At 43.1% G+C, this 13,757-nt stretch overlaps 1 protein-coding gene across 2 annotated transcripts in view; it reads right to left on the minus strand.

Moving 5' to 3' along the window:
* ANLN (anillin, actin binding protein) overlaps positions 1-13,757 on the minus strand; it is a 44,263-nt gene that overhangs the window by 12,987 nt on the left and 17,519 nt on the right. For both annotated transcript variants that reach the window (XM_006275474.3, XM_019483410.2), the window contains exons 9-16: positions 10,852-11,093; positions 9,146-9,297; positions 7,779-7,926; positions 7,122-7,257; positions 6,576-6,758; positions 3,208-3,334; positions 2,165-2,213; positions 2,030-2,086 (exon numbers count right to left, since the gene is read on the minus strand). In XM_006275474.3, coding sequence (XP_006275536.1) covers positions 2,030-2,086; positions 2,165-2,213; positions 3,208-3,334; positions 6,576-6,758; positions 7,122-7,257; positions 7,779-7,926; positions 9,146-9,297; positions 10,852-11,093 — 1,094 coding nt within the window. The remainder of the gene's footprint in view (positions 1-2,029; positions 2,087-2,164; positions 2,214-3,207; positions 3,335-6,575; positions 6,759-7,121; positions 7,258-7,778; positions 7,927-9,145; positions 9,298-10,851; positions 11,094-13,757) is intronic.

The following is a 13,757-nucleotide window of genomic DNA, read 5'->3' on the forward strand; positions in this document are numbered from 1 at the left end:
TGTAAGAAATATTTTCATTGTTTCTACAGTATGTTCAGCACTTAAATGAACAAGGCACTCTTCTCTGTTCTGGCAATTTGGGTTGTGTCAAGACCCACAAATCTTTTCATCGTGGCGTTACAAATATAAAATTCTTTGTATTCAAAGTCAGCAGTTTATACTGCATTTATAATTTACGTTCAACAAGTGATTACTTCCATAAAAGGAATAAAAGCAAAAACTTGGTTTTATGATGTCTATTCCTTTTCTCATCATCACCAGGTTCATCAGCAGAAAGTGAAAACTAAGGAGCTGCAGAACCAGGTAGGTATCCATTTTCAAGGGGGAACTTCATGTTCTCCATAACTGGGTCTCAAAGTTCATCTTTATCTGAGGGAAAAGTGGATGTTTAAAGCAGGGGGGAGAGGAGGAGCTATTGGATTTCTCTGTATATGAGAGCCAATAACTGCATTAAGAATTGAGCTCAAGCAAACCTTTCAGAAACCTAATTTACTACTTAAAGTCAAACAAAGCCAATGAGGTAACGTTTTATGAAGGCTTATTTATTTAACTAATTCTAAATCTTCCAGTTGTGCATATCGGGCCACTTTTTCTATATACTTCTCTCTACTTGGTTTGTAAACCTGTTGGATCAGGCCTTATGTTGCACTTGCAGTGCCTACTGCTCTCACCCACGGAGGCCTAAGGGCCTAATTCTAGCATAAATTAGCAGATCACAGTTTGAAAGATAATTTTGTCCAGCTTCAAGAGATTGACTTTTCGCTAAGAGAACCAAGATACCCCTTCCCACACACACGTGAAATCTTGCCAACACAAGAAAAAAAATTGCATAGAATATACCACCACACTGTGTACTAGAAGAGCAAACCCAGTTTACCAAGCTCCAGAAAAGAGTAAACCAAGATGGAGGCCCCAAAAAGTTAACAGAGCAGGTGACAATGTTTTACAAAAGTGGATATGCCTGTAATCTGTACTTGAGGCACTCAATACCAGCTGCAATATTTGCTACAAAAATTACAGTAGTAAAAATCCTACTGTATTAACTTGAATACAAGATAAGCTGTCACTCCCTGCTCCTCCCACCGCCAGATCATCATGGGGAAAAAGACCCCCTGTCTTGTATTTTCGTATCAGCAAACCTCCCCCATTAAAATACATTCATTATCATTAAACCGCTGCAAGAAACAACATGTACTCAGTCAAGGAAACCAAGATAAAGGAAAATGGGGGGCTGGAATCAGGATTAGGCAACTACTGCTGGGGGTCAGGCAACTGCTAGAGTCAGATCCAGAGCAGTCCCTGCCCTCTTCCACTTGTCCTCTGCAGCTTACTGTCACGAGCTGCTCACTTTCACATTGTGCATGAAGAAGGAACAGAGCCTGAGCAGAGGCTGACAGTAAAAAGGGGGGGGGGGGGGGGCGGCGGCGGCAGCGGCACAGAGCAAGGGGCCATCTGAACCCCCAGCCACTATTTTCCCTGCTGTAGCAGTAGAAAAAAAGTGGACAAATTCAAGACAACCCTCTGATAATTTTTCAGGTGTAATTATAACAAATATCTTATTTTTCCACACATGGAAGCTAATTATTGGGACAGTCACCTTATATTCGAGTAAATACAGCATCTGTCTTCTCTGTATTAGAGGCAACATTCTCTTTCTAATATTATGTGGTTAAGGGAAACTTTTCAATTTGGCCACTGTATAGGGCACTGGCATACAATTTCTATTTTGAGAATGAAAAATCAAATAGCAAAGGGAATGAGTACACCGAGAATTGTTACCAAGGAGGCATAAATATCTTGTGCTAGATGAAAGTTTGGAATGCATGGCACTTTGCAGAATTGCTAGAAGAGAAAAGCAACATTTGAAATTTAAAATTTCAGTAGCCAGGGCAATACCACATAACTTGTAATTGTATCTGATCTCTCCCTTTTCAGAATTAGAACCGACACGTGCTCCATTTTCCCTTTGTTTTGGATCTAAGTCTAGCTTCTGTTGAACTCAAGTATAGCAATTCTTATTTTCATTTACCTTAGATTTATTTGTCTTCTTTCTCTTCTCAATTCCTGTGCTTTCCTTCCTCTGAACCTGTAAAACCAAGAAATATTTGAGAATTATGGAGTACATAAATTCAAGTGCCCTCTTAATAAAAAGACAAGTACATACCAAACTGTAAACTTCTATGTTTATTTCAAAGTCACTGGATACATCTTGCCTATAACAAAAAGGGGACACTAGTTAGATATGACATGATGCCTTAATACCAGAGATATTTTAAAATTAGTTCTCCTTTTAAAAGAGGGGAAGAGTAGTTAACAGTAGCTTTTTACTCTAAAAGGAACAAATGATTTACCAAAACTTATCAAGATCATGTGTATGAGCAGATATATTTGTGTGTGTGTGTGTAAGCCATGGCTTATCCTTTCAGGCAAGTGTCATTTCTTACGTAATTTTTCTACCTATACCGAGTCTGCTTGCCTCTGGCCAAGTGTAAGCAACATTAGAGTATTCTGAGATATTAGTATATTGCTACCTCAAAACTAGATTCCAGAAGTCACAATCAAGGAGAAAAACAAAACAAATAATAATACAGTAATAAAAAAAATCCTGAACACACCCAGCTACCTATAAACAGGACAAATGCAAATCCTCATCCCATGATCCAAAATTTATCTCGACTGACAACAGTTTTTGTTATCTGATAACATAGCATTAGTGCCATGCACAACTCCCCAGACAGATTTAGGACTTGAGATTTTATTCATTTTCAAAATGGTCTATACCCCATCCCAAGCAGACCACTAAACGCATAAGTCTTCAGGTTAGGCACTCCACTCCTAACAATCTGAAGATACTTTAATTTTTTTTTAGTTCAGAACAACATGATCTTTCAAGACGCCTGCAATAAAAGGCTACACAGAATTCCAACATCAGAGGACACCTTGGGGAGAACAACCTGTCTGCCATTGCAGGTGTTCCAAGAGAGAATGAATGGAGTAGATGAGAGTAGCTGATGGATTGTAGAATAAGTCTAAATTGCATTTCTCAGAAGAAATGGTTACTAAGGATATTATTAGAAGCAGAAAACACTTATCCCACAAAACCTGATAGCCGTTTGCAGAATGTGATATTTTTAGAAAAAGGTTAAGATTGTAAGCTAGGTCAAAATGCTTATCAGTAGAGTTCTGAAATGGTTTCTTCATACTTACAAAGTAAAAGTTGTAGTAAAAATAAGAGCATCTCCATTTAGGGAAGTTGCAGTACTTGCTAAGGGAGTTGCTACCATATTTTCAGCTCCAGATCTCAATAATATTACGTAGTAGTAATTTGCTGCATCTGTAGACAAATTTGAGACCATTTTCAGTAGAACCCTATGAACTGCTAGATTTTTGAAGAACTGAAAGGCTCCTTCCCCATCCCTCTCACACATTTGAAGTATGGCTCAGTTAAAAATTCTTGAATTCATTATTTTCAACAGTAACTTTTTGGTTACTTTCCTTCCACTATGTTCAGTGCTCACCTCTACAGGCTTCAGCAGTTACAACAGTATTTGAGCAGCTCAGCTGAGTTTTATCCTATCCAGTGTATGTACGTAGTCCAGGGGTCAGCAACCCCCGGCACGTGTGCTGAGCATGGCACACAAGGCCATTTTGCCTAGAACGCCATAGCCAGCCCTGGCTCTAGGCAGCAGGGAGGCTGCAAGCAGCCTGGGCTCCATAACTGGCAGCAGCTACAGAGAGCCAGGGCCGGCTGCAGCCGGGAGGCTGCAAACAGCTGCACCAGGCTCTGGAGCCCAGGCATCAGCTCTGTACCGGCCTGTGCATGTGCGCCTTGAAGCAGGCAGTGGGGGAGGGTCCTGAGGCAGCACAACCCCGGTCTCTCCCCCGCTCCCAGCACAGAGCTGGTGACTGGGTTCCAGAGCCCGGCACAGCTGTTTGTAGCCAGGCTGGGCTCTGGGCAGCTGCAGCAAGCAGCGGGCAGGCTGCAAACAGCTGTGCCAGGCTCCACAGCTCCATGCTGGTGGTGACTGTGCGCGCAGCTCAAGGCAGACAGCAGGGCAGCACAGCCTGCCCTGAGGTGCACATGCAGTCACCACCAGCATGGAGCTGATGCTGGAGCTGTGGAGCCCGGCACAGCTGTTTGCAGCCTACCTGCTGCTTGTTGCAGCTGCCCAGAGCCCAGGCTGGGTACAAACAGCTGTGCTGGGCTCCGGAGCTGTCACCAGCTCTGTGCCGGAAGCGGGGGAGAGACCGGGGTTGTGCTGCCTCAGGCCCCTCCCCCACTGCCTGCTTCAAGGCGCACATGCACAGGCCGGTACAGAGCTGATGCCTGGGCTCCGGAGCCCGGCGCAGCTGTTTGCAGCCTCCCAGCTGCAGCCAGCCCCAGCTCTCGGTAGCTACTGACAGTCACAGAGTCCGGGCTAGGGGGGCAGGGGGCACAAGCAGGGCATCCTGCCATGTACCCCCTGCCCTCATTTTGTTTTTCTGGCATGCTGGCACTCCGGCACCTTCTAAGGTAGGTATTGTGGGGGGTTTCGGCACTCCGGCCAAAAAACATTGCCTACCCCTGATGTAGTCAGATTCAGCAATAAGCATTAGCCCTCCAGGTCTCTGGTTCTAGTCTATTTTTTAGGCAGCGTGGCTACTTATGCTGCAACCTGGCTTCCTCCTTTCCTGTGCTGCATTCTTCTTACTTATTTCTACAGAAATAAGAAAAGGAGCCTGTACAGTCATCCAACAATCTACCCATAAGGGAAAGGTACGAAACAAGAGGCACCCAACCACAACATGCCTACAAATAAGAGAAGAATCCGGTGCCTGGCTGCAGGAAAGAAAAAAAGACAGACATGCTGCAGCAAGTGGCAATTTCCATGGTATCAAGAAAAACAAAGTTTCATGGTTGCAAAGTTCATGGCACCCAGAATAATTCACTCTTCTCAGAGCCATTGTACCAGGCAGTCTCCTTGTAGATTCAAACAGGCATTTGAAGTTCTCTGCTGTGAGGGAGTTAGGAAGCTTTTTTTAAATGTTTAGAATTTGGAGCATAGTCTTGTGGCCAATCCTATGGTTTGTAGAGTGAACAATTCCCTTATTACCACTGGAAGTGAGCAATGTGTTTAATCAATGCCTGTGTTATAGCTGGCAGAATCAGTGAAAAAGGAAGCTTGTTTAAATACATGTAGTTAAATCATTTACCTATGATGAATTGTATAAATGAGTTACATGACTACTGTGACATGTTATGAAGTTAATCATAGCTATCTGTTCTTCTCACCCACCAACCATGATTTAATTTTATATTCAGTAAAATGAAAATACAGTTAACAGATCAGCACTCTTAAGAACTTAAAAACAGGATGTTTATAAACATAAATTTCTCATACCACCCAGGATCAATAAACAAGAGCCACTGGACCTGATATTATCTTTAAGCACTAGTGTTGCATAAAATAACACATTAATTAGTCAAAGCAAACTTGTAAATTCTCAACTCTAGCCACTTGTTGGAAGAACTATTCCTGGCTCCCAGGAAGCCCAAATAATTACATTTAATGAGCAAATGTTGTTTAAAAACAAACAAACAAACCAACCCTCAAAACAGGTTATTGGTTCAAGTGCAGGGCTAGAAATTCAGAAAAACAAATTGAAACAGTACATTTCAAAACCTAAAATTCAAGATTATGACACCTTTCATGAAAAAAACTGAACAGACCAGAGATGAGACCTTTAGAGGAAAAAAGCAAACCCCAAAGAAACTCAAAAGCAACGTTCCATGTTTTGATAAGGACAACTTGAAGTTCAGAGCATGTTCGTGTTACTAGTTCTAATGACATCCATCTCATTTCAGTTTAAGATTAGGGTCCTTAAATGTTCATAAATTACAAGGGCAAAACAAACAAAATCACGTGAAGTAACTTGCAGACTCAGAATTCAATAAGCTCAACATCTTCCTCCCACCTTTCTAGGAAGAACAGTTTCAGCTAGCAAAAAGTTTGCTGAAATGTAAAATTTGATACAATTTTTATAAGTGTTTTGGGGATATTTTGACCACCTCTGCTATCTGTTTATCTGAATCTGCAATTTCTGCCTAAAAAAATCCCTCGTTTGGTAGTAGGAAATGAACAGTAACTTTAGTGTCATACATACAGAAAACTGTCCCACAAAAGTGAAGAAAAATGGATAATTATTGTAAGACTCTGCCTCACCAGGACTGTTACAGCATGTGAGCTGTGGTCACAAGATGCTCAGACACATGAGGCTTTAGATTTAAAGTACTATTCTAGCTTTTTAAAAGTTATAGCAAGAAGTGATAGAATTAAAACAATGATCAACCAAAACAGGCAAGAGAACTCATTTTTCCTCTCTGCTTGAGATATGTAGAACTGTATTGCCATGGAAGCTAATTAAGAGGAGGTTAAAAAGAAGGTTAGGGTTGTTTTTTTTTTTTTAAGAAGATGGAATCCTATTCACAAAAATCTCCTTTTAAGACCCTGTGAGTTCAGGTAACACCAGCATCCAAGACAATTAAAAATGCCATTCCCACCCCCACCCCCCAACCACATTGGAAGGCAGCCTACCTGGTTTCTGCATGGTGCTACAAACGAAGTCTGCTTTTAGAGGTAGACGCATTTCTGAAATAGTGACAGTTCCTTTGGATGGAGCAAACACCAGGGATGTAGAGGCAGCTTTATTTTTTTTGCTTTGAGGTCCCTCGGTCTTCAGTTTGTTTAGCTCTTCAAGCAAAGCAGTTCTCTTTTCAGCTGCAAGGAGAAATTAGAAGTGGTATAGAATCAGTCTCCTTTACTTGCAACTGTTTTGTGATTAAGAGACTAAAAGTCCAGCCTAGAAGCATTTTGTCATTTTCCAGTGAGTGCCTTGTTATGAAGAATTTGCTGAGAATGCCAAAATGCAAGAAATGAGGCAGGAGAATATAGAGGAAATAAAGGGTGCCCCTTATTCAACTCAACTCTCTCTTCTCTTGCAGGTTATAACTAAAAGCCAGAGAATAACAAAGTGGTCTTTCACTTTCTCAAAGTTTCTTGAGGGGACAAGCTAACATTACAAACATTTTTGTAAATCAAGCAAATCAGCCTTGAGTATTCACAATCCTTTAAAAAACTTACTTGCAAGCAGAAGAAGTCTTTCTGCTTCAGCTTCTTCTTGTGACCCTTTTCCATGTTCCTCATCAAAACAGCAGTTCAGAGCCTGGCTGGCCTGATAAATCACAGTCTGTTGCAAGTTGATCTCATTATTCAACTCCTAGTATAATCCAACAGTGAAAATAATTAGCGAAGCCACAAGATAATTTTGTTACTTGATCCAGGATGTGCAAGAAGGGCCTTTGGAACAGCACTTTTTAACTATGCTCCCATACACTGGAACAAATGCTTAAACAGATACTAAACTACATGTCTTGCAAGACACGTTTCACTTTTACACCTCAACAATATCCTTCCTCTTTCCCTACTGCAATAAAAGACCAGTCCATAAAAATGTTAATTGTCAACATCCAACATTCAAGCCAGAACTGAAAGAGTAGTACTCTTCAGTAAGGCTTATGAAAAAAGTTAGATTACACAGGGAGAAAGGAGACCTGAATACTTACAGCAAAAAGAAGAAAAATCATAACAACTTGCTCAAAAGCTGTAACCATGAAATGGCAGCACAAACCAGAGTTTTAAAGAGCTGTGCATTTAGGTAACACTTATAATCCAATGAACATTTTTTTTAAATTACAGGGAAAGCAGCAAGACTTAAAAAAAAAAAATACAAACAGATACCTGCATTTTCTGTTTAATATTATTAACTTGATCAGAAGTTCCATTCTTTTTCTCTAATTTAGAAGTAACATCTTCTTTGCGAACAATCACTTGCTTTATTGAAGGACGATCTGTTTCTTTAAATCTTTGAGATCTATATGCATCAATGCTTAAGAAGAGAATTCACTATCAAATACACTTAATGTTTACAGGGCCTAACTAGCATAGCATTCTTTAATGATGCAGTAAGGTATTTAGATTTGTCCTAGGGCCTCTATCCATACAAGGCAGGATGGGTTCTAATGTGTGAGCCACAGTCATGCCTCCTGTCATGACACAGATGCATGGCAGGAGGTGTGACAGGGGTCACACATTGGATCCCATCACACCTTATTGCCAGTGCAGGGAGAGTCCAACCCCAGGCTCCCTCTGCACCAGCAAGAAGCTCCTGTGGCTGGAAGCTTCCTCAGCTGAAAGGCTTCCAGCTGCAGTGATGCTCAGTGCACCTCTAGGGCTGGGAGATAGAGGCTGGGAGTTTGCAGCCCCCAGGGCTGGGATACTGTAGCAGCCATGATCGCCCAGGGTTCCATACACCCCTAAGGCTGGGAGATCGCAGCCGTGCCCCATAGCTGCCAGGATCCAACTGGGTCTCCAGAAGGCATGCTGCAGGGAGCCAGCATCCACGACTGTGAGATGCTGCTGGGACCCAGTCAGCAACTGCTGGGGCTGAGAGGCCCCTCAGTTGTGGGACTCCTAGCCCTGGCTGGGCATGGTGTTCCCCTGCTGCTGGGAGCCCTGTCAGCTGATGGGGCTCCCAGCGGTAGGTGACAACCTACTACATGGGCAAATTAAAGCTTGATAGCAACCAGCTATGAAGTTAATACACATTTTCAAGGTCTAACTTTATAGCTGGTTAGAGCTTTATGGTACGAACGGTACTTCACGCATGTAGTTGATCTCCAGGTAACTGCTCAAATTACCAGTTAAATACACGCTACTTGTAAAATGTAGAGGGAGCCATAGACCTAGCCAATTTTAAAAAAGGTTGGTATCAACTTATTTAAAAAAATGGAAAAAAAATTATTGCAATATCTTGTTCCAGGCAAAACTGTGGCAATCAAAGGTGGCTTCATAAATAAGAGAGACTTTTAGTAAGGCTTAAACTCTGGAGGAAAGCCCTCCTTGTCAGTTTTGAGAATGACAGAATTCCATCACTGCAAAACTCCTTAGCCCATTTAGTTACGTGCCAGGGAAAATACAAAACTTTATCAAGCTTCCTTATCTCCACCTCAGAAGAAACACTTTAAAATAATGACAATAGCTATCTTAATAACATTAAAACACTTTCCACATATATAGCTCAAGCAAAGTAGACATAAAGAAGTTACCTGTATAGAAGGTGGCGATCTTCCGATACTGATCCAATGCTGTCCCCTGATTCTGCTCTAGGAACTTGTGTTCTTTGGTACTTGCCAGACTTTGGGCTTCCATTGCTTGTGCTGCTCCCCTCACCAGCTGACCTACTAGGAGAGACAAAACCCTGGTGGGGGAGTAGGAGGGAGGGAAGAGGGAAGAATCATGTTTCATAAATAACTGGTTTCATATAAGTTTATTCTGTTCCTTCCTACCCTTGTTTACTCTTCTCCATATTCTCTTGGAGGTAGACAACCTCTCATTTATCATAGTCTAGAAGGGCTGCAAGGGACCTTGTCTAGTTCAGCTCCCTGCTAAAGGCAGGATCATCCCCGATTAAACCATCCTAGCCACGTGTCTGTATAACACGCTCTTGAAAATTTCCAGGGATGGAGATTTCACAACTTCTCTACGTAGTCTGTGCCTGACTACACTCATAGTCAGAAAGCTCTTCTTAATCTCTAACCTAAATTTCCTCTCCTGCCATGTGAGACCACTGGTCCTAGTTCTGTTTCCTACAGACATAAGTAGATACATGGGCTTTATCCCTACACCCCTACATCAAATCTTAACTGCAAAGATCTCCAAATTCCTTTTCATCTTTATCCTGCTCTGTTCCTATGAAGTTGATGTTAAAAAATGGGGTGAATACTTCCAACTCTCTCCCTTGTCAAGAAAGCTTTTACTGTTAAAATGTAGCCAGCCTGACTTGGGTAAGTCTACAGTAGCATATAAATACCCCAGCTAGCCTTAACAAACTAGCTCAACTATCACAAAAGCAATCTAGCCATCATGCAGCATAACCATGCTTTTGGTGCTCTGCCATCGCACTGACTGAAGACAGGCCAAGTACCAGAAGACAAGTAGCTATTTCTAATCAGTGGCTGCAAGGAAAAGCTGACACTGTGCACTTCTTTCAATATACAGCACAAATTTCAGTACCAATGAAATATGAAAAATAAAAGGGAAAAAGACTTGAATAATTGGTATTTTCCCTGCTTTTGCAGGGTCTGCAGTGAAGGATAGTAAATTAATTATGGTTCAAGCAGAAACAGTTCTTTCCTTCAAGACAGTCTCCCTGAGTTGCTTTTAGAGTGTTAAACTATAGAGAAAAATTCAGTTATCCTGGAGAAAAACACCAAATAGAGGAGATTGCCATAGGAACAAATATTATTCTCACACTAGAGAAGTGACCCAGAAACAAGCTTTTAGAGAAGCCCTACGGAGGATGTACTAGAAAGGAAGAAAGATAAGGAGAAAACGAGGAAGAGAAGGCAAGAGAATAAGGCAGATCATAAAATAAACATGTATGAGGGAGAATCGAAAGAAAGGAAATCATCCTGAGTAAGTATGCAAGCAGGAAAGAACAGAAGGAAGGCTGGGAAAGCATGTGCTTCCTTGTACTGAATAAGGTACACACTATTGCTCATGAACATGGCTGTTAATCATGATTTCAAGCTGTTTTATTAAGTGTTTAGATTAGCAACTTAAAATTGAAGACATTTTCATGCCAGCGTAAAGAACTCCATTGCTTCTTCACTTAATTATGCTAAGTTTCATTAGAAGAAATCTATAAGTAGCTTTCATTCATATTTGTTCAGAGATTCTCATGTAAAAAAAACACCTATCACATCATTACTGATAGTGTTGCAAATCCCTGTATTTGAACATCTGCTCTCACCTCTGGACTCACAACACCAACAGATTCTGCTAAGGGAGTTAGCAGAGACATAGAAGAAATATTCAGCGACTCTTCTTGTTCCTCATCACTCTCAGCTTCCAGGTTCATACTCATTTCTTTTTTTAATTTTTCTATGTCTGGACCATCCTCTTGAAGAATTTCATCAAAGATTTCATTTATTACCTTTGAGCTATTCATCACATCATCACCATCTACACTCATCTCAATTTCATGTACTTTGTCTGAAAAGCAAAAAGAATGTGTTAGTTTAGTACTGAAGGCAAACAAAAGTCTTCAGTCACATTTAAGTAACACTTTGATATGCTGGATCATCTACCACATTTATTCAAATACAAGACAGCCCCATCACCCATTAGCATGGTGGGGGAGCAGGGGGGAACCTCTCATCTTACATTTGCGCATGAGGAAACCTAATTAAATAAACTATCATTAAACTACTGCCAAAGCAGCATGTGTTCAGCAATGAAAACCAACTAAGAAGTTGATTAAATGCCACAAACACTGAGTCTGGACCACATTGGGCAAACATGCGGGGGGGGAGGGGAGGGGAGAAGGAGGGTGTCTGTGTGTCCCAAAAAAAAAAAAAAGAGACAACTGCTTCTCCAAGAGGGAATGAGCACACTGAGCACTAGGCCTGGGAGGTTTTGCAATAGCAGACCAGCACTCAGAGAAGATGGAGCAAGCTCCAACACTCTCCCCTTGTACCCGAAATGCTGATGAGAATCCGTTGTTTTTAAAGGACCAGAAAAAAACAAAGAAAAAGCAAACCAACAACAACAAAACAAAACAGGTGTTCCCTCCACAGGAAACCACCACTGGGCCTGGAGATACTACAATGCCAGGCTGGCACTGGGAGGGCAAGAGCCAGCCCTAAGATGCTAATAGGAAGCCCTGCTAAAAAAGACATATGGTAGTGCCCACTGAAACAGTCCCCCTCACTGCCAACTCTTTTTCCAGTCATAGTGAGTCACTATATTGCATACACTTTTACTTCCTCTTCATTCCCACAGCTGAGCTGTGCCTTTCTTTCTCATTTTCAATGATTCCTGTTTCTTCATCAGCCTTAAACATGTGGCAAACATTGACAACTGGGGCCTCAAACAGTTCACCCAGAATCTTCTGTCACCCCCTCTCTTAGCCTGACTCAGCTCCCCTCTCAGCTTTGTACTAATATCCTGTAGAGTTTATACTTCAGATGGGTGGCACTAACCTATCTTTGTGGTATGCGAGGATCTCAAATACACAGTTTACGGTGATAGGGGGTTGGTTCTTGGGCTTTCCCTCTAGCTTGCTCCTTTGGCCTTTTGGTGAAGGGCAAGTGCAAATAGGGGACACCTAAACTCCAAGGCCTCCAGACTTGCTGCTTGCACATAGGAGGCCTGCCATGTGTTTGGGAGCATCTGGTGCCCCAAGCTGAAGAGTCTGGGAGGTAGGATACTTGCACCAGTGGTAGCACCATGCAGACTTGAACAGTTGAGCTTTGCTCAGTCAATAGAATTCAGAACTGATTTGGCTCAAGACATGAAATTTCAAGAGTAAAGCTTATACTACATATATGTAGGTGCTAAAGTGCTGCTCAAAAGTGTATTTATGGACCTATGCTAAACTTTGTAGTAGTTTCAAAAAGGTAGTGCGCATCAATTCTGGATGAATTAAGTGTTTGGGTACTATTTGCAAATTGCTACAGCCACGTGTGACAGGTGGGAACTCCCCGACTAGCCACAGTGCTACGGGTCTCACCCATTTCTAGGCATGTTGCCTGCCTATCTTGCCTGCCACTCCTTGCTGGTACATCATGTTGTTACGTAGGCAGGAGGCTGCCCTTCGAGGGCCCTGATGTCTGAGGGTGAAAATATATGCTCCAACCACCCCTATAGGTGTCCCATACCTCACAGATGCCACCAACAGCTGTGCTAAGCTCCAACCTAAGGCTGGGCCCATCTCATCACAAAACTGAGTCTCTCACTTCCTGCCCTGTTAAGGGCCACAGTCATACCACCTCCCTCTCACTGAGGTCTCAAACTCCACCAGCTCTCACCCGGTCTCTTTCACAGCGCCCTTCCTGGGCCTCACTCATACCGCCCCTTCTCTCCCCGGGACCACGCTCACCCCATCCTATCCCGAACGGCCCTCAGGCTTAATACTCTTCACTCCCCAGCCAGCAAGCATGCAGCCTTTTGGGCATCTTCTGCTACCCTGATCTGAATGAGCACTGGGCAGTTCACAAAATATTATGCTGACTCTGCCCCTGGTCTCGTAGCCAGGTAACTCCCCCAGCTGCTCTCCATAAAGGGACTGATGGCTCACTCCCTGTTCTCCTCGTGGCTCCTCCTCTGCCACCCTCCAATTGGCCTCCAGCCCACCTGCGGCCTCAGGTGCCCGAAAGCTTGCCTGGATCTCACACAAGCCTCCAGCCTGGCAGGGTCTCAACTCAAGCCCTTGCCCACAGGGCCCCAACTCATGCCCCTCACTCCGAGGGCTTCACTACTGCCACTTCCGTGCAGCCCTTCACGTGCCCCTCTGACCCTATTCTGCACCACTGCCTCCACCAAGGCATCTACTCCACCCTCTACTCTGGAGCCTGGGGTCAAACACCCCTGCAGGCTCAGGTATCACTCGGCGGTATGCCTGGCCCACAACGCTCTCTCTCCTGGGGTCTTATACCCTATCAGGCTTCGGTGCCACTCATGGATGTGCCTGGCCCCACAACCCACTCTCCGGGGTCTTGCACCCCTTGGGCTCAGATGATCGTAACCATGCCTGGCCCTCTCTCTCCCTCCAATGTTAAATGACCCACCCAAAGGTGGGGGCTGGGGTTAAGGCGCCCTTCCTCGCCTTTCACTGGGGCAGGAACTGGCCTGGCATTTCTTGAGGGCTCCTACGCC

Source organism: Alligator mississippiensis, chromosome 5 (genome assembly GCF_030867095.1).
Source record: "Alligator mississippiensis isolate rAllMis1 chromosome 5, rAllMis1, whole genome shotgun sequence".
Lineage (NCBI taxonomy): Eukaryota > Metazoa > Chordata > Crocodylia > Alligatoridae > Alligator > Alligator mississippiensis.